The sequence below is a fragment of the Sesamum indicum genome, linkage group LG3 (assembly GCF_026168435.1).
Source record: "Sesamum indicum cultivar Baizhima isolate 11 linkage group LG3, ASM2616843v1, whole genome shotgun sequence".
Classification (NCBI taxonomy): Eukaryota; Viridiplantae; Streptophyta; class Magnoliopsida; order Lamiales; family Pedaliaceae; genus Sesamum; species Sesamum indicum.
The window spans coordinates 21,282,160-21,304,328 of record NC_142659.1 but is presented as its reverse complement, the minus strand read 5'-3'; the positions used below and the strand labels follow the sequence as shown (position 1 = coordinate 21,304,328).

At 35.0% G+C, this 22,169-nt stretch overlaps 4 protein-coding genes across 15 annotated transcripts; 3 read left to right on the top strand and 1 right to left on the bottom strand.

Moving 5' to 3' along the window:
* The first annotated feature begins 795 nt into the window (after positions 1 to 795).
* On the top strand, positions 796 to 2,715 carry LOC105158319 (small ribosomal subunit protein eS12). Its single transcript, XM_011075038.3, has 5 exons — positions 796 to 914; positions 1,384 to 1,425; positions 1,671 to 1,959; positions 2,275 to 2,340; positions 2,418 to 2,715. Exons 2-5 carry the CDS (start codon positions 1,418 to 1,420, stop codon positions 2,475 to 2,477), a joined length of 423 nt encoding a protein of 140 aa, XP_011073340.1. The 5' UTR covers positions 796 to 914; positions 1,384 to 1,417; the 3' UTR covers positions 2,478 to 2,715.
* Positions 2,716 to 4,037: 1,322 nt separating this feature from the next.
* LOC105158318 (stromal cell-derived factor 2-like protein) lies at positions 4,038 to 7,447 on the bottom strand. Its single transcript, XM_011075036.3, has 6 exons — positions 7,025 to 7,447; positions 6,178 to 6,318; positions 5,922 to 6,062; positions 4,623 to 4,672; positions 4,405 to 4,534; positions 4,038 to 4,315 (listed from the first exon to the last, which is right to left on the bottom strand). The coding sequence occupies exons 1-6, from the start codon at positions 7,121 to 7,123 to the stop codon at positions 4,232 to 4,234; spliced, it is 645 nt and encodes a 214-aa protein (XP_011073338.1). The 5' UTR covers positions 7,124 to 7,447; the 3' UTR covers positions 4,038 to 4,231.
* A 2,421-nt stretch (positions 7,448 to 9,868) lies between these two features.
* On the top strand, positions 9,869 to 14,652 carry LOC105158317 (uncharacterized). The gene is made up of 12 exons (XM_011075035.3): positions 9,869 to 10,055; positions 10,775 to 10,804; positions 11,045 to 11,093; positions 11,280 to 11,366; positions 11,463 to 11,503; positions 12,411 to 12,494; positions 12,714 to 12,765; positions 12,939 to 13,019; positions 13,105 to 13,139; positions 13,392 to 13,443; positions 13,641 to 13,684; positions 13,839 to 14,652. Coding segments are annotated over exons 5-12 (966 nt in total). The 5' UTR covers positions 9,869 to 10,055; positions 10,775 to 10,804; positions 11,045 to 11,093; positions 11,280 to 11,366; positions 11,463 to 11,501; the 3' UTR covers positions 14,455 to 14,652.
* Positions 14,653 to 15,379: 727 nt separating this feature from the next.
* On the top strand, positions 15,380 to 21,169 carry LOC105158315 (uncharacterized). Of its 12 annotated transcripts, none has more exons than XM_011075034.3 (9): positions 15,380 to 15,538; positions 15,688 to 15,839; positions 16,636 to 16,788; positions 16,887 to 16,980; positions 17,184 to 17,276; positions 18,048 to 18,209; positions 19,814 to 19,885; positions 19,963 to 20,006; positions 20,423 to 21,169. In XM_011075034.3, exons 6-9 carry the CDS (start codon positions 18,105 to 18,107, stop codon positions 20,916 to 20,918), a joined length of 717 nt encoding a protein of 238 aa, XP_011073336.1. In that variant the 5' UTR covers positions 15,380 to 15,538; positions 15,688 to 15,839; positions 16,636 to 16,788; positions 16,887 to 16,980; positions 17,184 to 17,276; positions 18,048 to 18,104; the 3' UTR covers positions 20,919 to 21,169. The 12 variants fall into 12 exon arrangements, with proteins under 12 accessions (XP_011073336.1, XP_011073334.1, XP_020548222.1 ...); XM_011075032.3 differs by having other exon boundaries at positions 18,045 to 18,209; XM_020692563.2 differs by adding an exon at positions 15,959 to 16,025 and having other exon boundaries at positions 16,887 to 17,276; positions 18,045 to 18,209.
* Positions 21,170 to 22,169: the final 1,000 nt, after the last annotated feature.

Here is a 22,169-nt window from a genome sequence, read left to right as displayed (position 1 = left end):
CCCTGCACGTTTTCTCCATTTTTGGAAAAAGTGGATAAAGACTGTTTCGATAAGTCATAATTTGTTTTTATCTTCTATTAATCTTGTTGTTGTATGGGTATCTCCGAGTTGAGGGTCCCCTTCATTAGCAAGGATTCCTAACCGCCAAGGAGTCCAGGGCTTTGGAAGACCTCCATTGTCTGCAAAGAGTCCTAGCCATCAGGGATCTCTCCCTTACTAGGGCTGATGTGGTTTCATGTTACTCTGGGCTGATGAGGTGCCACGTGGAAGAGTGGACTGCCACGTGTATGGGTTTTTTAGATCGAATATTTTGTTAGACTTTGATCATGAATAGAGTAGGAGGATATCCTAGGCCTCCTCCCTTTGCCAATTTGCTCTCTAGGGGGCACTCGCCAGGGTCGCCTGTCAGGTCCTTTTGAATCTTCTAAAATGTTACGAGTCTCTCCTCTAGTTTTTTTTTCGCTTTTAGGATTGCTTGGGCCTTTTTGGTCCAACTTATTTTTATTCATATCACTATGTATTATGTAGAAAAATACAAAGCAATGAAATTATACGTACAATCAAAATTTTATTAAAAGAACTAATTATTTATAATTTTTAGATATTCTTTCATACGCAGCGAATATGTCATGTATCGCTAGTGCATAGGAAAGAAATGGGTCGAATATGCAAGCCCAAACTACTTGGGCCCAAAGGGAATGGAGAACCTCATGAATGGGCCAAGCTATGTAAGCCCAAACTCCTTGGGCCGGAATCATAATTGTTAAATCCAGTAATTGGCGGTAGCTAGGGTTTTAGGGTTTTCTTGTTTTTCTTTTGATATAAAATCGCGAAATTCACTGATAGAGTCTCCATTTACAGTTGCATGCTGCCTCCATATTTGCTGCTCCGCCTCCCCCCAAAACCTTTCTTTGGTAGGTTTCTCCCTATACTGTAATCGTTCTTCCGATTTGATATAGTTGAGTTTCTTTGTGCTTGTTCACTTTTTTTTTGGTAGGTCTTGTGAAAATGTATTCAAATTGATCGAAATTTAGTCCAGAATAATGTTCGTTAGCTGAAAATGATAAAAAATTTGGGTTTGATTTGAAACTGGAATGGTCTATGATATATGGTTTAGCATTTTTTTAGTGTCGATTCAGTTTGTTTGATTAATTTGATTTTGACGTTTGTGGTTCGTGTTGCTTAGTAGTGTTTGCTTGTAAATCAGCTATTCAAAAGCTTTATTCATTTATCATGGTTTAACATATTGTGGAGTTGTTATATCTGTAGATGAGTATATTCGTGAAAAGTTTTTTGTGAATGATTTGGTAGAATGCCGCATTCATAATTTAAAATTTTCTATTTTTATATCTTCTTGCCTAATAAGCTTTGTGTTTATGGCAGGTTTTAATTAAAGAACTTGTCTACCGAAGACAAAATGTCTGGGTATGTGAATCTATCACTTCTTTGATCATATATATATTGGACCTCAAGTCTCTGTATGAGTGTATATAATTCATTGCTTTGGGTTTTATGACCTGAAATTAGAATCAAGGCATTTTTGTGTGATCTGATACAATAGGAAAATTATTTTTGGAGGAAATATCTCCTTTACAATTAATAAAAGATGGTCGGTCATAAATTGCCTATTGCTGAAGATCCTTATTAATCTTCATCCAATTGTGTTGCAGTGAAGGGCCTGTTGTTGCAGAGACACCAGCTCCGGCAGCTCTTGGTGAGCCTATGGATATCATGACTGCCTTGCAACTTGTGCTTAAGAAGTCTTTGGCCCATGGAGGTCTGGTTCGAGGCCTTCATGAAGGTGCAAAGGCAATTGAGAAGCATGCTGCCCAGCTCTGTGTATTGGCCGAGGACTGCAACCAGCCTGACTACCTTAAATTGGTCAAAGCGCTGTGTGCTGACCATAATGTGAACCTAATAACTGTTCCAAGTGCTAAGACTCTCGGTGAATGGGCTGGCGTAAGTTCATTCTGCTGATTCCTTTTATTTACAATTCAAGATGTTAATGCGTGTTTAGTGATAGTACAGAAAGGGATACTGTATCTATGTTATTGGATGTGAATTCCTCTGAAATATGTATATAGGATTATGAGATATTGATTCAAATGAGTATTTGTTACTTATACTTGAAGGTATTTAAGCCCTTTTAGTGTCAATTTGATTTATCCTGGACAACAATGGTGATGACGGATGATCTTGAGCCAGTTGTCTTTCTTATTGCACAGGACACATTGAGATAGTAGTTGATTGTAGTGTTGATTGATGGTTTTGCAGTTGTGCAAGATTGATTCTGAAGGAAAGGCCAGGAAGGTTGTCGGAGCCTCTTGCGTTGTCGTGAAGGTAGTATAGCAAACTTGATGGTTTTCTTCGTTATTTGACCTAAGTATTAATCAATCATATTATTTTTCCCCACCTAGGATTTTGGAGAGGAAAGCGAAGGTCTCCACATTGTTCAAGAGTATGTCAAGTCTCACTGAGACAGACTTGCAGGGAAGCAAATTACCCAAGATGTTTTAGGGAGTTTAGAGATAGAAACTCTCTTTCATTATGCTTTAATATTTCCCAAGAAACAGTTTTGATTGATTATTGCTGAACCAGCAAGTGCACTGGATTTTGCCCTTCAGTGCAGTTAGTGCTCATGGAATTCGATCACATTTCTGAGGTTATTATGCGTTTAATGTTATTGGGGGATTTTACCTCGATTCTGAGGGTTTATAGTTGGGGTCAAAGATACTTTGTGGTAGACTTAATTGAGTTTTGAATTTTAAAAACTTTCTTGTATTTTAAAAATGGACAAAATGCCCTCTCTATTTTTTAAAATCTAGTTTATTTGCTCCTCCCCATCAAAATCATTTAACAATATTAATTTTTTATTGAACGACTGATGTCATTATATTATATTTTTTATTTTAATAACTAGCGGATCATTTTTTATGATATAAAAATCGTTAGATCTAGTTAAATCATCTCAGACATTCGGTTTATAGAAAATTAAGGTTCTAGATTCAATTAATTTTAAATATATATGATAAATTTTAAAATATTAAAAATAATATTTTAAAAAATAAATTTCCGGCGGCCCCTCCCTTCCATCCGGCCCCAAGTCTAAATGTTTTTATATTTCTGTACATAATAAAATTGAAATATAATGACTATTTAAGCAAGCATCATGTATGAACATATTTGATTTGGACTTTGAAATATGAATAAGTATTTTTTATTTTTGTTTAAATTTGAATAAGAACTTAATTATTTTGTATTTACCCAAAAATTTTCATAAATTTTTTGGATATATTATTTTGTAATATAATTTATAAATCATGTTGACCTAGTATAATTCTTTTATATTTTTTATTTATTGATTTTTTAATTCAAAATTTTAATTATGTACCTAAAACTTTAATAAGGTTCGCATTTAGAAATTACGAAACTTAGAGGAATGGTAATTTCATAAACACCGCAATTTTATTTCTAATTGTTACTATAATATTTTCAAAGTATTTGAATGATTATCATATAAAGTTCAACAAATTTTGATTCTCATTTTTTTAAAAAAGAAAATCTTTGAACTAACCTGTCATGTTGCAAAATTAACCTAAGCATTTTCAGTTACCAAAATATATATTTACGTTGTTCAAACAATTAAGAATTAAGTATTAGCAATTATTTATTAAAATAAATTGAATACAATCATTCCTACTATTCGCTCCGACTATTCAATAGACACAATATACCCACTATTGACGCAACATTACACACATAAAGTGAAATTCACCATCTAAGCTGGACTTTATTAGCCATTTTCATTGAATTCAACATAGGTAATTTAGAACCTGCAAAACAACTTTTATAATTTTATTTAAATAACTTAATTTACAAGATTTTGTAAACTTAATTGGGTAGCTGTAAGATTCAATTTATACCTTTATACTGGACACCATGATCCTGACCTTAAATTAACATAGAAAATCATCGAGAGATTTTAGAATTTAAGCGTAATCTAACTATTGGCAAACAAAAAGCCAAAATGCAAGACATAATGAAGGTTGCTGAATTGATAATGAAATCTAATCTCCCTGTGGGAAAATTACATAAGACCATTTTCAAAACTGTTTCGACCCTTGTATCTTCGTAGAAGCTTACACTACATTCTGTGACGGCAGTTGGAGGAAATTAAAGGGAAGAGGGAAAAAGGATTTGTCGTGATGATGATAGCAGGTTTTGGGCAACTTCACTTGCTTTCAGCTATGGGAAGATACACTCCTTCGGCTGCCAACCAGACGTTATCAGGTCGCTTTTCTCGAACACCACACACCTGCAAGAATTGTGGCATCGTTGAAGGTGTCAGAGCCGTGTGCTGAAGCATGGCCTGATGATAGATAGTCTCAGTAATTTGGTTCTTACCTCTTGCTGACCCCCAGCTATACGGGTATATTTCTTGTCATGGCTGTGGAGGTACCCACCAGTATCTACATGCCGAAGCCTGATCCTTTGATCTTGTCTCCAAGTCTTTCCACTCCCCTCAATTTCAAGTCTAAAGCAAAAAGGATTATGAATTACGGCTTTGTACAATAATCTAATGGCATAATCCAGAAAGGTTATAAGTTAACAAAAGGTCTCACCTCCAATAATCTCCAGTATCAGACTCTCCATCACTGCCAAAGCAACTCACCTGTATATTTTGATTTTCATGAATCAAGTTATTTAGGCATTAAAATTAGCCGCACTGGCTACAAACTTGAGTAGTGTAAGAGTGCACATCTTTCATCTTGAAGCCACACATGACGGAGCTATAAAAGTTTATCAGTTGATGAAGACAACAAAACATGGTTTCAGATGTTAAGTTCAGCATTTTCTTATGCTGCAGCACATAATCCACAACTTGCAGTAATCAGCAGGAGGATTTTACTACATTCCTCCACTACACATAAATAATAGGTCCTGAATTTGATGATGTGCGACTTTTCTGGATAGGTTCACAATATTTTACAGCAATATTAAGTAGCTGTATATTTCTCGCAGGCTAGATTTACGGGATGAGATTTCAAATACTAATCTCAAGATTTCTTTCAACCTGCAATTATGTCTAACACAAACCTTCAAGCCACTCTAGGCAGAAAAATATGGCACAAAAACATGGCATAGTAGAATATGACTCCATTTACTACAAATTGCATTCCATCCCAAAGCATTATTATTTTCACAAAGGGAAAAGAAAAGAAATGTTTACCTAGAAATATGTCTATTTGGTAAAAGATGATAACCATCCAGTAGAAGAAATTAGATCTCTGCTGCAACACACCTCAGGCCTAGAAATATGCATGGCAACTTAGGTCCAAGCATCCTTAACAATTGTTTCTCTAAATCTTAATACTTTCAGGCTGACTTGTCTAGCAGAGCGTAGTAACTCTCAACAGGCTATTACACGATTTGCTATATGGTTTATCTAACTCAGTGCAATCAAGCTTCCAAAAGCAAAAATTAGATTTGTCACACAAAAGATTGTAATGCAAACAATGAAAGAATTATTTGTCGTATGATAGTGCTAGTGAGAGTACATGATTAAAACTCAATCACCTGCTAATACTCATGAAAGAGTGAAAAACTGTTTCACTTTATTTCTATTGACAGGGGAAGACAATGATGACAAACTTGATCCAGATTAATACTAGAAATCAATGGTTGAGCCATATGAGTACTTTGATTTGAGGAAAGTTAATTGTCACGCCATTTACATGCTTATAAGAAACATATTTAAATTCAACATATTCCATCATCATATAAATATAGGGCTCAGTTTGATAACACTGAGTAGAGGAAAAATATGAGATTTGGCGGTCTTATGACTCCAAGAGAGTACTTGCATTTACAGGTTTTATGCAATACAAAGGATGTCTCTTAACAGACCCATGCGTACTAACCTCCAAATTTCCAGTTATGGGAGATGCGTGCAAGTGACTGTGCAGCCACCTCCTAGTTCTCATATGCTGCAACCTGATGAGCGTTCCGCCTTTGATTGTGTCCCCTTGCTTCGCAGATGAATCTACTGTAGGCCTCACAATCTGCAAATGAAGCAACAATTCCCATTAACACCGGAAACCTGCAGTGGCATGTATTTCATACTCTACCAAGCAGACACATATAATAGAAAAAACAGGTGGTATAGCATTTACATACCCAGTAGCTGTTAGCATCATCGACATTAGGAAAACCAGTAACAGACTGCTGCCCACTACCAGAGCCATAAGGAACATCATGTGAGTGTAACCGGAACTTCGTTCTCTCATGCATGAGCTTGATGACAGAACCATATGTAATCTACAAAACATTCGAGAAAGGCATAAATTCTTGGTACTATAACAACTGAAAACCAAAATATAAGAGTCTTGCACATGATGTTGGCTACAAAATATTTAACTTAGTTAGGCTAAAGTATATATGCAAAAGCAGCAAAATAGTTTCATTTAACTTTTAAATCGTGTCATTGCAAATAATTTCTCAAACTTGATGCCACGCAAGACCATGGGCTGAATCCCTCCTTCATTTCTGCTTATTTTCTAAACAGCCAGGTACTTCATTCTCACTCTGTTTTCTGGGCAATCCTATAGTATTAATACAATAACCAAATGAAGGAGAATATTTGAAAACTAGCTTAAAGCTTAGTAAATCAGTCTTAACAAGTCCACATTTCTTCAAGAACACAACAAATCAAGTTAGATATTTAAATAATTCACCACCAATTTATCAAGTTACTTGATCTATTCCACTTATCCAATCACTAATATCCAGCGTTCACTTCGAACAAATTAGTACCCGGAAATGAAAAGCAAGCCCGAAATATAAACCCAAATGTCATTCAAATTCAAGTACAAGCTTCAAACAACTAAATTCCCCAATTCACAATGCCAAAACTCGCTCAACATAGCCAACCTACACACACACACACACATATCAAGCACACCAAAAATCTCCTCCCTCACACACACAACATCCGTTTCAAACAAACAATTACGTGATCACATACCTGAACGCCTTCGGAGGCCGCGGAAACCGGAGCCGACGCATAATCAGAGTCGAGTGTTAGCAGCAGGAAAATCGCGAGGCCAAAAAACGAAACTGCCATGGCAAGCAACAAAACTATGAACCAAGTCTTCTGCCAAAACGGTAGGTTCAGATCCGAGTCGGACGAGGGGCCAACAGACTCCCTATACACTATTCGGGTCGGACCCGATGTCGAAGCGGAGGCAAAGGCGGACGCCGGCGCCGATTTTCTACGGGTGAGGCTGCTGTTTTGATGCTGGTGGCCGGAGGGAGCCACGGTTGGAGCTTCTTTGCGGTGCCGGAGCTCCGAATAGGATCCGATTGCGTTACAATTCGGGTCTTCTGAATCGAACTACGAGAGAATGCGGTTCATTTGAGGGGAATCTTCTGAGATTAAACGGGACGCCAAGGTTAATTAATTGAAGGAAGGGTGGGGATTAGCATTTTTGGATCGCCACGTGTATCTCACACTGGCTGCCAATAATATGCTTCCACGTGGATTATTGCTGACGTGGATTTACACCATTGGATGCTAGGCATAACAGGCTTGTTTGTTTTTTAATTTACTAGATACGGTGGACACATAATTTTTAATAATGCTTTTATTTTATTAAAGTCATAATCATTTCTTTATATTAAAATTTGTTACTTTTTTACAAACTCACGCGTAAAAACTATTTGGTAACTTTTTTTAATGTCGTAATTACTAATACATATTTTGCTCAAATTAAATTAAAAAATTAATACTTTATATGATATATGTTATATTGATAATGATGATTATATACATGTAAAAACAAATACTATTATGTTATTTCAATTAACAATAAGTATAAATAAAATGGGATTAAATTTAATTTTTTAGTCCATGTAATTGCATGGAATTAATTTTCTAAATGAACTTGATTGAGTAGTTAATTTAACACGAGTTAGGAAATAAAAGGTATTTTCTTTTGTATTACTAGTCGTCATGGTACGCCGCTCTTGCGTGCATATAATAAATAATAATTTATATTTTAAAATATATTATAAATAAGAAAAAATATATATAAACCAATACTTCATATTTCTAAAAAATAAAAAAAGAAACGAAGAAAGAAAGCAACAAGAAAAAAAGAAAATCAACTTAGGGGTATTATTGGCATAACAACAAAATTGGGGTTGTAGTGTCATAACCCTATTTGTGAAAGAAAAATGTTTTTTTTCTTTTTTTATAGTATAGATATAGATAATAATTTGGTATAGTGATATTATAATAATTCTAAAGCGGTTGTGGCTAAATACAGTAGGTAAAATAGAATTAACTTGAAGGGTATTTTAGTAAAATATAAGTTCTGATATAAATCATATGAAAACTACCCTTCTCTTTGTAATAGTATAGATGTAATTTTCTGATAAAGAGAAAAATATATCAAATTGTCGGGATAGAATAGATCGATTAAAATTTATTGAAATTTAATTTATTAATTAAACTTGAAAAAAAATTATTTGATAAGTTTGTGAGTGCGATCGAATTCAACTTAATTAATGTCAAAATAATAAAATATATTAAACTCGATTTATGTTCCATTCTATTAAAACTCGTTTAAATTCTAATAGATTAATAATCAAATAAAATTCAAATACAATATTTTTTTAAGTTCGATAATTTTCACATAAGCTTGAATAAAAATGTATTCAGCTCAATCCAAATTATTTGCTACCTATTTTGTCACATAGATAAATGAATTATTTTTTTTAATACGTATAAATCACGCTTTATGTATGTATAAGTACTTAAGAAAATTATTATATTTTTCAATCAAGTAAAAATAAAAAATAAATATATATTAATAGTGATATTAATAGTAAAACTCGGTACTAATTAAGTTGTTTTCAATTATTTAGATACCAAAATGTCATTAATGGAAAAATTAGAGTACTAATTGAGTTTTTTTATAATTATTTAGGCACTAAAGAAATATTATTGCCACTAACTTTACTATAAATTTAAACGAGCTACAATATTTCTTTAAATTCAAAAAGATAATGCTAAATATTTGTATTGTTAAATACAATTTATCTATCCTGAAACAATAATTTACTTGGGCCCGTTTACTTTATATTATTATATTGAATAAATTGCTCAATATATCTTATATAAAGTGTTTATTTTATATTATGAAGGTTCACTTTTTATCTTTAAATTCAGTACAAATTATTATTCCTTTTAAATTATTCAGTCCACCTAAATATGTGGGCTAAGTTATTTAATTCAAACAGTCAAAGTAAACATGGGATACTAATACAAGTATTTTTTTTTTAAAATTTTATTATCCAAATAACTCATATCATAGTCCTTGATAGTTAATTATAAAAATAATATGATTTTTATTAGCGTATCAATTTGATTATTCTATCAATTCAAAAAAGAACGCTGAAAAATACAAGCACCCCTCATGTTATATAAGGCATGTGCAAAATACCCCATGTAAAATAAATACTGAATTATCTTCGTGTTCTTTTAAAATAACGCAATTTAACCCCTTGAAGGAGGGGGTAAACTGCTCTATTTTGAAAAGGATAGGAAGGTGATTTGCTATTTTTTTTATAGGGCTAATTTGTTCATTCGCAATATTACAAGGGGAAAATTGCATTAAACTAAAAAAAATAATTAAATTTAATATATTTAGTGAGAAAAACATTGAGAAAAAAGGTATTGCTTAAAACACACTAATTCTTTTGCTTTATGCTTTTTATTTTTTCTTTGATACTTTTCTTTATTGACCACTGACCAGTATTCAGATGGACCTTTAGTGGTATCAAATTGTAATGTTTTAAAGTGAAACTGCTCAAAGCGTCAATAGCAGAAACCTGAAGGGGCTAAGTGAAAATTCACGAATTTTATTTCTATCAACTACCTTCCTTGCTTTGAGGCTTGAGCAACATTACATATCCTCTCCAGACAATGCTGCCGATTCTATCGTAGTAGTAGTGAAATATCTCTGGCGCTTCTGCTGCAGCTTGGACAGAAGGTGTTGCATTCGTTTCTACAATTGAATATGAACTTTGTTTATCAAGAATTTATCTACTCTCTATGGTTTTTTTTTTCTTTTTCTTAGTTTATGTATTTCGTGTTCAATCTTTCATATTTCACGGAGGATTTTTGCTTCAGTCTTGTGGAGTTGGGCTGAGGAATTGGTTCAAGAATTCTACCCCCATTTTACTTGGAAAGGAAAAGAAAAGTCAATCATGGGACTTTGTTGTGGGCACTGATTATGGGTTTATGAACTTTGAAGCTCAAAGATATTGCCAAGAAAGATTGTTACTTTCCCGTTCTGGGCTGGAATTTTGGATCCGTTTGGTACTTTGAGAAAATTATATGGCTGGGAAAGGCTTGATTTGCCTGACATTTTTTGGTGAAGTTTCAACTGAGATCACTACATGGCTTGTTTGGGTTCGTATGCAGTATGTGGGGTGGGGAATGAATGTATTAGGTTATGTGGTATGGGGATTTAGAGGTTCAATTACAGTCTCAGTTAGAGGTATGAGAATATTTGTAGCTAAATCAGCTCATAAATGGTAGAAATATGATTCTAAGTGACATTACCGTCTCTGTCAGTGTCTGTGTCCGTTTCTATGACTCAATTGGTAATAAGACATTTCATAAGTCAGTGCTATATTTTGCTGTTTTTCGGGCAGTTAGAATGGCGAGTGGTTTCAAAAGTTGTGATGAGAACTTAGTTGGCTGCAGGGTAAAGGTCTGGTGGCCAAAAGACAAATTGTGAGTGCTTTTGAATACAGCTGCTTTCAGTTAGTATCTGGTGTTTTCCTTTTGACTTTAACGTTCACCATTATTCCATGCCTTGCATGATCCATCGGTGTATATCACCTTGTTTATCTCATGGCTTGCATAGTTAATCTTTGGATGTCCCATGTACCGATTTTTATTTTTTTATAGAAGGTTTCTATCTATTTATCAGTTGCTATGCATGTTTTTCATATTCAGTGTGCTATTCTGTAGGTTCTGTGAGGGGATTGTGTCTTTGCACGGTCATTCAGGGAAGAACTTGGTAATGACTCTATCTGATCCGTTTAGTTCTAATGGCTACATGGTATTTCTGTTACTGGATTTAGGCAGCCCAAACTGTCTAGCTATTTCTCTTCCTTCTTTTCTGTACTCAAGATCTCTTTATTTGTTATAAAGTATGATGTAGCCATCAATCTTGACTTTTTACTTCCTTATCGACTGCTATAAGGTGGTTTGCACTGATGGTGTTGAAGAAATTTTGAAACCAAGGGAAAGAAACTACGGAGAACCACTTCCAGATGTTCTAGCCCATGAAGTAGGCAACCAGTAACGTTAAAATGCTTCTCTTCGTGGTGGTTCCTCTCTTCAAGTAGTATGCGTGTTTGCTCATTACCTTTTTTGTTTACTATAGGGCACAGAAAAACACTGTCCAGCTCAAGCTTCTTTCCGTATGTAAGTGTTTCAGAGATAGCTGTTTGGCCTTTTATATGCTAATTTATAATGCACAGACACTCTGAAAAATCACTGTGTGCAATGTCAGACATGTATGAGACACGGATATGGCAGGGGACACAACTAATGGCGTGTCGGCACTTTTCCCACACAATGGGTTTTTTTTCATATTCTTTAAATTTTAGGGTTTATATAAAAATTAAAAGAATTCCTAAAATAGGTAAGAAATGGTGTTCCTCATGAAAATGCACTTTCAATTTCTTATAGTTTGTTTATTCCTGCAACACCATTGTCCACATGTCACAGTATTCAATGTTCGTCATCGCTCCAACTTCAGTATCTTTCTCTTTATAAATCTTTGCACAGCACAAGTACACTATGCGCACATTTATATACAACACATGTATACATACTATGTATATATATATGTTTGAACTTTAATATAGTTTACACTTCACACTATAATTTGAGGGTTGGAAAAATATGTCAAATTGTGTTTCACTGAACCTTGTGTATATTGCTTTTCCCTTTTCTCCCTTAATGTGGAGGGATTAGTTACCTTGCGATTGGAAAATGGAAGTGAGGAATTAGAGAGGACTAATTTCCTTTTCCTTTTATCTTAATCTAAAATCTGGCTGAAGTTCTGAGTTTCTAAGACATACTCTAAGTCTTAACATTCAAGATAATGAAGTGACATTATTTTATTTAGAGCTGTAAACAATGAAGCTTTGAAGGCTATAATCTTGCTTTAATCCTGAATATCTTATTGCTGCAACATCTTTGCTTCTTCCAAAGAATGACATTGAGTTGTAATACAATGTAACTTATGAATGCTTGTAGTTTCTGTTCTGTTAAGAGGAGAATTCTCTGTATTCAAATGATTCACTAATTAGTTTCTTAAGTCCAGGCCTCCGGAAACAGATAATGTCAAAGATTATGGTGAAAAATTGGTTGGCTGCAGAGTAAAGGTTTGGCGATCCAAAAGCAAGACGTGAGTGTTTTAAAATATTGGCCACTTTTGTGTCAGAGCACTTCCTAGTTATTGCTAAGGGGTCTAATTTGCAGACATGCATCCTATTCAGCTTATACCACTTCCCCCAACTCTTCCATTTTCCTTTTGACCCTCCATAACCTGTTAACTGATTTCAGATTTGTTTTCACCTTAAGTATTCTTTTTCATTATTTTCTCACTGTAGTTCCCATTTTGCAGGTTTTCTGAAGGGGTTGTTGCTTCATATGACCTTTCATCTAAAAAGCATTTGGTAAGTTGGCTGCTGCAAACCAGCCCTTTTTGACTGATGTACTTCCTCAGTTTATTTCATACCACCTAATCCTTTTATCACCCTTCCTACCCACCTTCTTGTCTTAGTCATTTAACATATAAGTATGTACATTCTCTGATGTTCTTTCACCTTGTTTTACTATGTCTATTTAGGTGGTCTATACTAATGGTGTTGAAGAAATGTTGAACCTGAGAAATCATAGAGAAACAGCTGAAGACATTTCCCTTGATCAAGTAGGCATTTCAATATATTAGTATATTTCCCTATGTCAAGTTTATATATCCTTTTAACTTTCATTGTTAAATATGTCTGCTACAGGCCCAAAAAGCACGTGCTCGTGATTCATCTTCTATGTAAGTGCTTTTAGATATTGGCTGGAGGCTGTTGGCTTCCAGTTTTGCACACAAAGATGAAATATCTTTCACTGCATCTTATGCATTAAGGCAATTGATTGCTTTACCAAAGAACATGCCACAAAATTTTTTGATTGTAGTGGTATTTATATTTCGACTGGAGGTATCAGAGCCCACTCTGAAAATCTTCCTGCCATCAGTCTTTGTATAAATCGTTGAGGACAGAACAATAACTTCTGTAGTTATGTGCAGGTATTCTGATAGTGACATGGATGCTCATTGGCACGCGGCAAAAAAGCATAAGGTAGCTACTTCCTTGCACTGAGCGTCTCTGTCTATACGTGAAAGTGTGTTTGCTTTGAGAAATACCAGTAATTAAAGTATAACCATTTGAAGTTCAGTGTGTGGACGAAAAGAATTGAAACTTCATAGAGAAAAAAGTTAAATGATTTTATTATGTTCCCATTGTGGTTGTTTTAACAACTTAACTTTCGTCGACAGGGTCCGACTTTTGATCTTATGCCTGCTGGAGCAAGTCCTCTTTTGTAAGTGTGCAACCTACATAGGACTTTACATTCAAAGCTGCCTTATGTATTGAAATTTCAAAAAATTAATCTGTACAAAGAGGCTCCAAATGCTTGTTTTTGGTGATTCTTGTTGTGTTGAACCATGAGCTTCTTGGATTGGCTAATTTCCCAGGTCCAAGAATCAGAAAGTGCCGAAACTGGAGGTTGGTATTGAACCTATTGATCCCAAAGTATCAGCCGTTCTGAGTGATGACGGTCTGGTTAATATCAATGGCTACAAAGTCAAGAGCGCTACTGCACCAGTACTCGAGGCCATATTTGCAAAGTACGGTGACATTGCAGCCCATTGTTTGTACAAATCAACATCTGTCAAAGCTTCTCTACTTGAAGTAATATGTAACATTGTCCAGAGACTGCAATTCTATGACTTTGAAGCCATTTTATCTGATCTTGAAGCCATGGAAAGCGAAGTCTCAGATGTAGAAGCTAGCAAAATCAAAGTATCATGGCTGCAAGAGCATTTAGTAAATGTCCGTAAAGTTGCAGCCTTCAGAGCAAAGTCTTCCCAGCTCAAGAAAACAAAGGTAAAAACTGGCCTCATCACTAAGGCAGCCGCTAAAGAGTTGAAACAACGTCAGGCTGAGCTGCTTCTCGCACAGGAGCATTTCAAAGAGGCCGAGAAACGGGTGAATGCTATACGACTAGTCAGCCGGAAAATTGATGACGACATACTTGAGTCCGAGTCAGAAGAATACTTCTGGAAGAGACGATTGGACGATCTTCTGTAGGCTCTGTCAATGCTACTCTTTTGAATATGGAGTCTACTGCTTTCTCTGTCGTCTATTTTCTTAAATCTACTGAACATGCTGTCTTGATGAGATGCTGTTCTTGTATAATCAACTTCAGGACATTGGTCTGGGTTGTGAGTTGTGCATGTAAATATATATATATATATATATATATGTCTGTATTCTGGATTTTGTTCTCGTCTGCTGTGTTTTAATGACTCTTCATTTAATTTCTGCCGACATAGCAAAATGGTTCAATTTTAGTATGTACAAGCCGGAAACGCACACTCGACCCGTGTGCAAATGCGATATATATAAAATACTTCTGTTGAAATAATAAATTTCTTGTCAAAATACATATTAATGAGTTAGGAACACGTAAATCATGAAATGGTTATTTATACATGTCGAAATTTTCAGTTATCTATACTATGTACAATTTGATGAGAGTGTTTGCTGTCATGGTCTTGCATGAATACTTTCCGCAGTTCTTTTATTCTCTCCAAACACTATGCAATTATTTTCTTTCGCTTCATTTTCAGGCCTAATTTTATATTCTTTTTTTAGTCAAAACATTGTTCATACGTACATATAATAAATAATATTTTAAATTTTAAAATATATTATAAGTAAAATATTTGAATCAACAAATCACATTAAAAAAATAAAAGAATTGATGCAGTGGTGTTAAAATAACATAAAAGTCACTTTTGTTAAAAAAAAGTTACGGTTAATTTTTAAAATTATATAATTAAAGGTATAATTTAATATTTAAAAATTAATGTAGCAGCATCACAAACGACTAATCGTGAGTGTAGAAGTATTTATATATATGTATATGTTTATAGATTATAGATGTTAGTAAAGATTATATATTTTTAAATTTTGAATTTATAAAAATATAAAGTAATACGTAATTAACAACATGATATCAAAATCTCTCTCTCCGTTTTCCAGTGAGACCCCTCTCCCAACCAAATTCCACAAGACATCTTGTTATAGTCTTATCCCGCCGTTTCTATCACTTTTCAACCCACCACCACCATGACTGCTTCTTTCTCCGCTGCCCCGGATGAAATCGAAGGTATCAACTTCGTGTTCATCCATGTACAATTAATTTATGAAGAACTTGAGGTGTCTTTAATTTTTCATTTCTTTTCCTGGTTAGGTCATTAGTTTTTCAGTTGCTTTATTGTTATTATTTTTTGGTTGATGGACTATGGTGATTTATAGTTGTGAAGGCGCTTCAATGGAAAGAAGTAATGGATTTCGAGTGGATTAGGGATTGGAGTGAAGCAGGTCCGGCCAACATTGATAACCGCAGCTGTAATGCTATTGTTGACCTTGTTCTTCAGCTTTATGAGAAATTATAGAATATTCGGAAGGTTAAGTTTCCACTTTTACATTCTTAATATGAGCAGTATTTCAATTGTTAACTCTTGTCATTCTGTTGTTTGTATCATGATATTTGGATGAAGTGATTGCGTTCAATTTCTGCCTACAGATAAACCAAACTCTTTCTCACTTATTTCCGGTGATTTGGTTGTAAAATGCAAGTATGGGAGGACAAGGTTCGGTTAATGAACTTTTCAGCTTCATTTAAGTGAAAATAACTGAAAATTTTGCGAGATGACATTTAGCTATGGTATTAGCAAAGATCTTCTATGTCTTGACATTTGTAACGATTCATTGATGATAATAAAACTCATTCTCTAGTTATTCACTTGGGCTTGACTTAATGTTCCTTTTCCACTGCAAATAATTGACATCAACATGAGTTGTTATTACTGATTGAGTTGCATACTTGGAAGCAAATGCTTCATTTACAATAACTACTTTATTTTGGTTTTGAATATTTTTACCAAATTGAGATTATGATGTGCTGAAAGCATTTTAATAATAATCTTACAAATCAAGGAATTCTCTAAAGACAAGTCATTGTCAAATGTGCTAGTATTCTGCACACAACTTTCAAAAACACGTTCTTTTTTTTTTTTTGGGAAATTGTCTGTTCACTTGTCCGTATTGCATTCTGTGCTTTCTTTTTTATCCCTGTATTGGTATATGTTGTATCTATATTGGATCCTCTGAGCTTTAGAAATTGATAGAAGGAGTTTACCTGTTGCACTTTTATGTCTTACATCAACATCTCATTTAATGTTCCAAGTATGTTTAGTTCAGGTGGAAATCTTAAGAACAGTGTTATTACCCTTGAAGAAGACCCACTCAAGCTCACTGATGAACTCCAACAGGCAGCATAATCGGTGCCAAACTTGATGCATCCAGATGTTCCAGTAGGCTCAGAAGATTGTTTTATTGTAGATAGAAAAACAGGTATTTGCTTCTCTTGAACTCGTATACTCTCAGGCATAAACTGCCCTCGGACCACTTTTTTTCCTCTATCTCTTACCGTTTTCCCCCTCCTTTTGTAGGTTGGTAAATCCCATGTGTTTGACTTCTATCTAAATTAATACACCCAGCTTGGAAAATATTTTGATTTTATTTCGTTTCAATGTTGCCGCTCAGGTACTTCTCTAACAAAATCTTTCAGTCATCCATAATCTGGCAGGGAGGAAGGAGCTGGCTGTTAAAATCTTGGAAATTGCTAATTCTGTTTTAACAGCCACTAAAAAATTCTTTTGCAGGAAAAGACTACTTCACTTATGTGCCCCAAAGGCCAGAGCAATATAGCTAATTAAAATCTTGTGTTTTCCTTTTGTTTTGTGAAGCAAAGAATGGGTGCTTCCACTAATTATGATTCACAGAATGAGCTTGAAGATGAGTTGACATCTATTGATGTGCAACTACTCGTCCTCCTTGAGGTATAAAACCCCTAACATTTATTTTACATTCAGAAAATCTTTTCACAGTTGCAATGCTGAAAAGCCTCGTTAATGGGGATTGGGGAAGGAATTATGTGAAGGGTTTTGGTACTAGTTAGTAATTAGTTTTGGCCTCATCGGCATATAAATGAAGTATCCAGAACAAAAGGCTGGTGGATCCTGAAGTTCTATTAGAGCTGAAAATTTGACACAATTTTGAACCAAATGGTGATGATATAACTAGCAATATAAGCAAAGGCGCAAAATATAAAAAAGAAAATCAAGATAGAGAAAACACATAAAGGAAGAAAGTTAAGGTAATGCAGGCGGACATGACCTGTGAAGAAAAGTATTAAAGATTAGCACAAATTGAAAACTTGTGAAGAATATTTAAGAATAACTTTAATGGACGACTTTAGGAAATGGGGGAAAAAGTTAAAAATTTTGACGTTGTGCACATAAAAACACAATACTAGGTGAGTAGGTGCCAATACTTGCTGTTCTGGACATTAACTATCCTACCATGATTTCTTGGATTTTTCCTACCGAATTTGAAATAATTTCACAAATGACAAATGCCACGTTTTGCGTTCTCTCGTGCATGGTTCCCACTTTTCAGAAAATCCGTAATCTGATTTCAGTAATATCTCGTGATGCCTCTCTGTCAAACCTTGTGCGTTACATAAACCACTGGTCATTTCAATTTCACAGGGCATTTGAATTGAGGTTCTGAAATTTATATTTTTTCCTTTGTGGGTCTTGCATCAGCAGCGGCGCTACCCCGAGTAGAGGTTTCTCTTGGTTTTCTGGATCTCGACACAAAGAGGAATGGCTTCTTCAAGTTTGGGTTTTACAGAGGAGAAAGGGTCTGAACATGAGACTTCTGATGTTGTTTCCTCAGAGATGTTGGAGGGAGATCTCCATCAGGATCAGGTGGAAATTCTCTTCTTTATCGTCCGTCTTTCTCTGACTCTTGCAAATATGGGATGAATCCCTCATCTTTCTCTTTCAATCACATGAATATCTAATGAGTTTCATGGATCTGGCCCCAGAGTTAATATTTGGCTCTTGGTGGTTTTTGTAATAGATTTTCTTTTAATGATTCGTGATAAACTGATACAAAGTTAAGAATGGTAAGTTTTTTACTCCACTAATTGATGATTTTTCTGCTGATTATTCGTACAAACTTGGATGCGTTGTAGCCCACATCAGAATTTGCCTAGGTAACCATTGCCAAGAGTAGTAAATCTCCTCTGCTGATTCATTGTTTCCGTTTGATGTATTAAAATGTGTGTTTGATAGTTGATACTGTATAAATGATTTAACTTTTTGAGTACGAAAAATAAGAAGGTGATTTTTTAGATCATCTCGATTTCTGTTGCTGAATGAATGATATGAAAGCAAATGTTTTAGTGAAAAGAGATTGATCTTCTAGGAAATTATCACTCGACAGTTAGCTTTATTGCTCTGTTTTTAATTTAGAGCAGACATGATCTCCTTACTAACTTTGCAGTTGCTTATGATACCTCCTTATTTCTTCTTCTGGACATGTCCTATCAGAGCTGATTATATTCAGAAGGATCTCTTTGTCTTTTTACCAAACAGTTAGAAGAATTAGAAATTGATTGGGGATAGTTGAGAAAGAGTGGGATACTTCTGGCTGTTAGTTCGTACGCTACTAGATTTAAGATTAAAGTGAGGTTTCTGATTCAATGACCTTAATTGCCTTTGCAGATTATTTGGACAAACATGCTTGTTTGTTTATGTTTTCATTTTCAGTTTGTATTTTCAATTTTGTATAGGTTTTCTGGTGAAATGAGAATATGTTTGGATTAATTAATGAAATGGTGTTTTATATTGGATTGTGGTGTCAAATCAATATATTTTCTATGAAAATATGAAGCAAACATGTTTTCACTGATGTGAAGGTGTATAAGATGTTCAGACTTCTAAAAATGTAGAACAAGTGTCAATACAGAGTTGTACTTCCCATGATCTCCTCCCTGTCTTCAAGTGCTGCGTCTCCCAATTTCATTTCTACACTTTTCTTTTTACTCTATTTGAGGGTATTGTGCTTGGGAAAAATTGTGACTGTCAATAACTTATCCATCTTAATTCTTATATTACTTTATATGTGACTACATGCCTTTTTATTTCACCACATATTATCTTTTGATGCTATGTTGTCAAGGAGTGTAATTTACTAGAGAATACACAGCAGCTGATGGTTGGATTCTTCATCCTGTTCTTGATGAGGTTTGATGTAGAGGATAGGCACAATGTTTTGCTCATAATCCTACCTTAACCCTGAAACCTTGCTAGAGGTATTCTCATGGCTAAGGTTCAACTACAAGCTTCTTATCTCTCTTCTTGAAAGGTGGATATAACTTACCAATTATTGGTACCGGTATCCATCTTTGAGAGTGAATGCAGCTTGTAACTTAACAGTATCAGGCTCTCACTCCTGAAAGATTGGCAACAGATATGCAATTATGCAGTCAAATAAGATGGTCTTGAGACTGTTGTTTATTCTGCAGATTGATGTTGGAAGGGAAACAGCCTTAAATGATGAAACGAAAAGGGATGCTAAAAGAAAATCAAGGGATGAGGTGAGCTACTTTCTGCATCTACTACAAATTCCTCATGTCAGAATTTGTGCCATATCTTACTCTTAAGTACTCAACAGGGTCGTGCAATCCGTAAGAGAAATGCTGCTGCTGTTTCCAGAATGTAAGTATGCAAATGTAGAATCAGTGGATTTCTTTTCTATTTCTTTTAAAAGGTGATAACTGCACATATCAAGCCTCAGTTTTCAATTTTGAGTTAGTTATTCCTATTCTTGATATTACCAATTAGCTGCTGATGGTATGGTGTATCTTAACACGATAATTTAGTATTAGTTAAACTAGAACATGTTTTTTCTTCCTATAACTTTTATTTGAGAATATGAATAGAAGAATACATGATGGTCTTCAATTTCTAGTAAAACTACCTTAAATGATCTTTGAGACGGGATCAGATAGGTGACTAGGGACAAACCTGTGATCTATTTTAGATTAATTACTGATAACATAGAACTAAATCTCCACAAAACTTGTGACATCTTGCCATCCGCCTGCTTTGACACTGATGGAACTATATAACAGGACTGCCTCAAGAACTGTAACATATGTGAGAAGACCGAGAGCACTTCGCCGCACATCAATATATATTGAACGTGTAATCCCGATTATCGAGTTGGAGTATGTTGATGGGCACCCAGTGAGGCCTGCCTTTGCACCTATGGTTCGTCGTATTTTTGCTAAGCATGGGGATATTGCTTCCAACGTCCCATTCATGAGGCACCCAGAAATCACTGCTGTTCTGCTTGAGGTCGTCTGTGATGTTGTTAAAAAGATAGTACAGAACGACTTCCATACCGTCCTTGTTGACCTGGACGATATGATGGTTCTTGCACCAGTTGCACAGATGGGAGAGATAGACACTTCTTGGCTGGAGAAGGCCCTCGAGGAGCTCTATGAAATAAGAAATCTCATTGTCAAAGCAGCTGCAAAGGACTTTGATGCAAAGAAGAAAATGATGATGATGGCCAAGAAGCGCTTCAAGAAAGTGCAAAGTAGCTTGCTTGATCAGGAGGTCTGAGAGCTCGGAGTTGGAATCTGGTTAAAGGATTGTGAGAAATAAGCGTGTGGTTTGGACTTTGGAGAATGAGACAATTTCATGACATTCTATGAATGTTTTAGTTTCTTTGTGTGGAGACTTGAATTGGTTTTTAACTTTGCATGAACTAAGTTATGTTTGGTTTGGAGTATGGTTTGGGCTTGTATTAAATAATTATACTTATCATAATATCAGATATGATATTATGTCTCAAAACCCTTTTGGAGTTTGAATTTGCTTCGGTTCCTTCATGCTATTTTACATTTTTGCATTGTTAATTTGAATTTTAGGATGTGAGCATGGCAGATGATTCATTGTTACCAACTCTGAGTTGATTGGAAATATTAGTATATCAACATAAGAAGCCAACCTTTCTTTATAAATCTAATGTCTTATTATGATCTGCATTTACTATATAATATTGCAGGTATAGCTTCCATTCACCAAGAAAAGGTACAATCTCTCAGTCCCTCATCAGACCACCCTCCCCGAATAACAGCTACCTCACTTCACTCAAGTTTTTAGTTTGCCCAAATAACACCTCACCAACATCACCATTTCCCCACAAATTTCTATGATACTGATATAAGTTATGATGCTGTCTAGAAAGAAGAGATTCAGCCTAACTAAAGAAGCACTAGAGAGCAGAGAGTAAAGCCATGGGAGAAGGAATTCCACTCACCCCATCTTGCAACATGAAATCACCCTCATCATCTCCATCTCCCTCTCCCTCAGTCAGTAGCATTATTAGAAAAGCCATATATTTTCCACTCAAAAACAAGAAAGTCATGGGCCAAGTATTTGTTCTGATCCTGTTTTCCTTTCTCATTCTTGTTCTGCTACACTCTTTGATAGTCACTCCTTTAATGGCAAAGGTGGAGGATAGTTATGAAAACTCCTCATTAGATCATCAAGATTTAATCTCTCTTGTGGCAATAGAAATCCCTTTTGCATTTGCCTTTTCTCTTCTATTGCTCGTTGCTTCAGCTATTACCACTTCTGCATCTGTCTCAGCTCACCAGAGTGCATCCCTTGGCTTGCAGGACATTTTGCTGTCCCTTAAATCAACATGGAAAAATCTCTTTGTTTCTGGGCTCTATATTTCATTTCTCATGACTGCTTTCTTTGGTGTAACCGTGATTTTAACCCGATTAACTACTATAATCGGAGTTGTTTCTGCACTAACTTATCCCTACTTAGCCTCCATTTGTAACCTTGTGATGGTCATTTCCA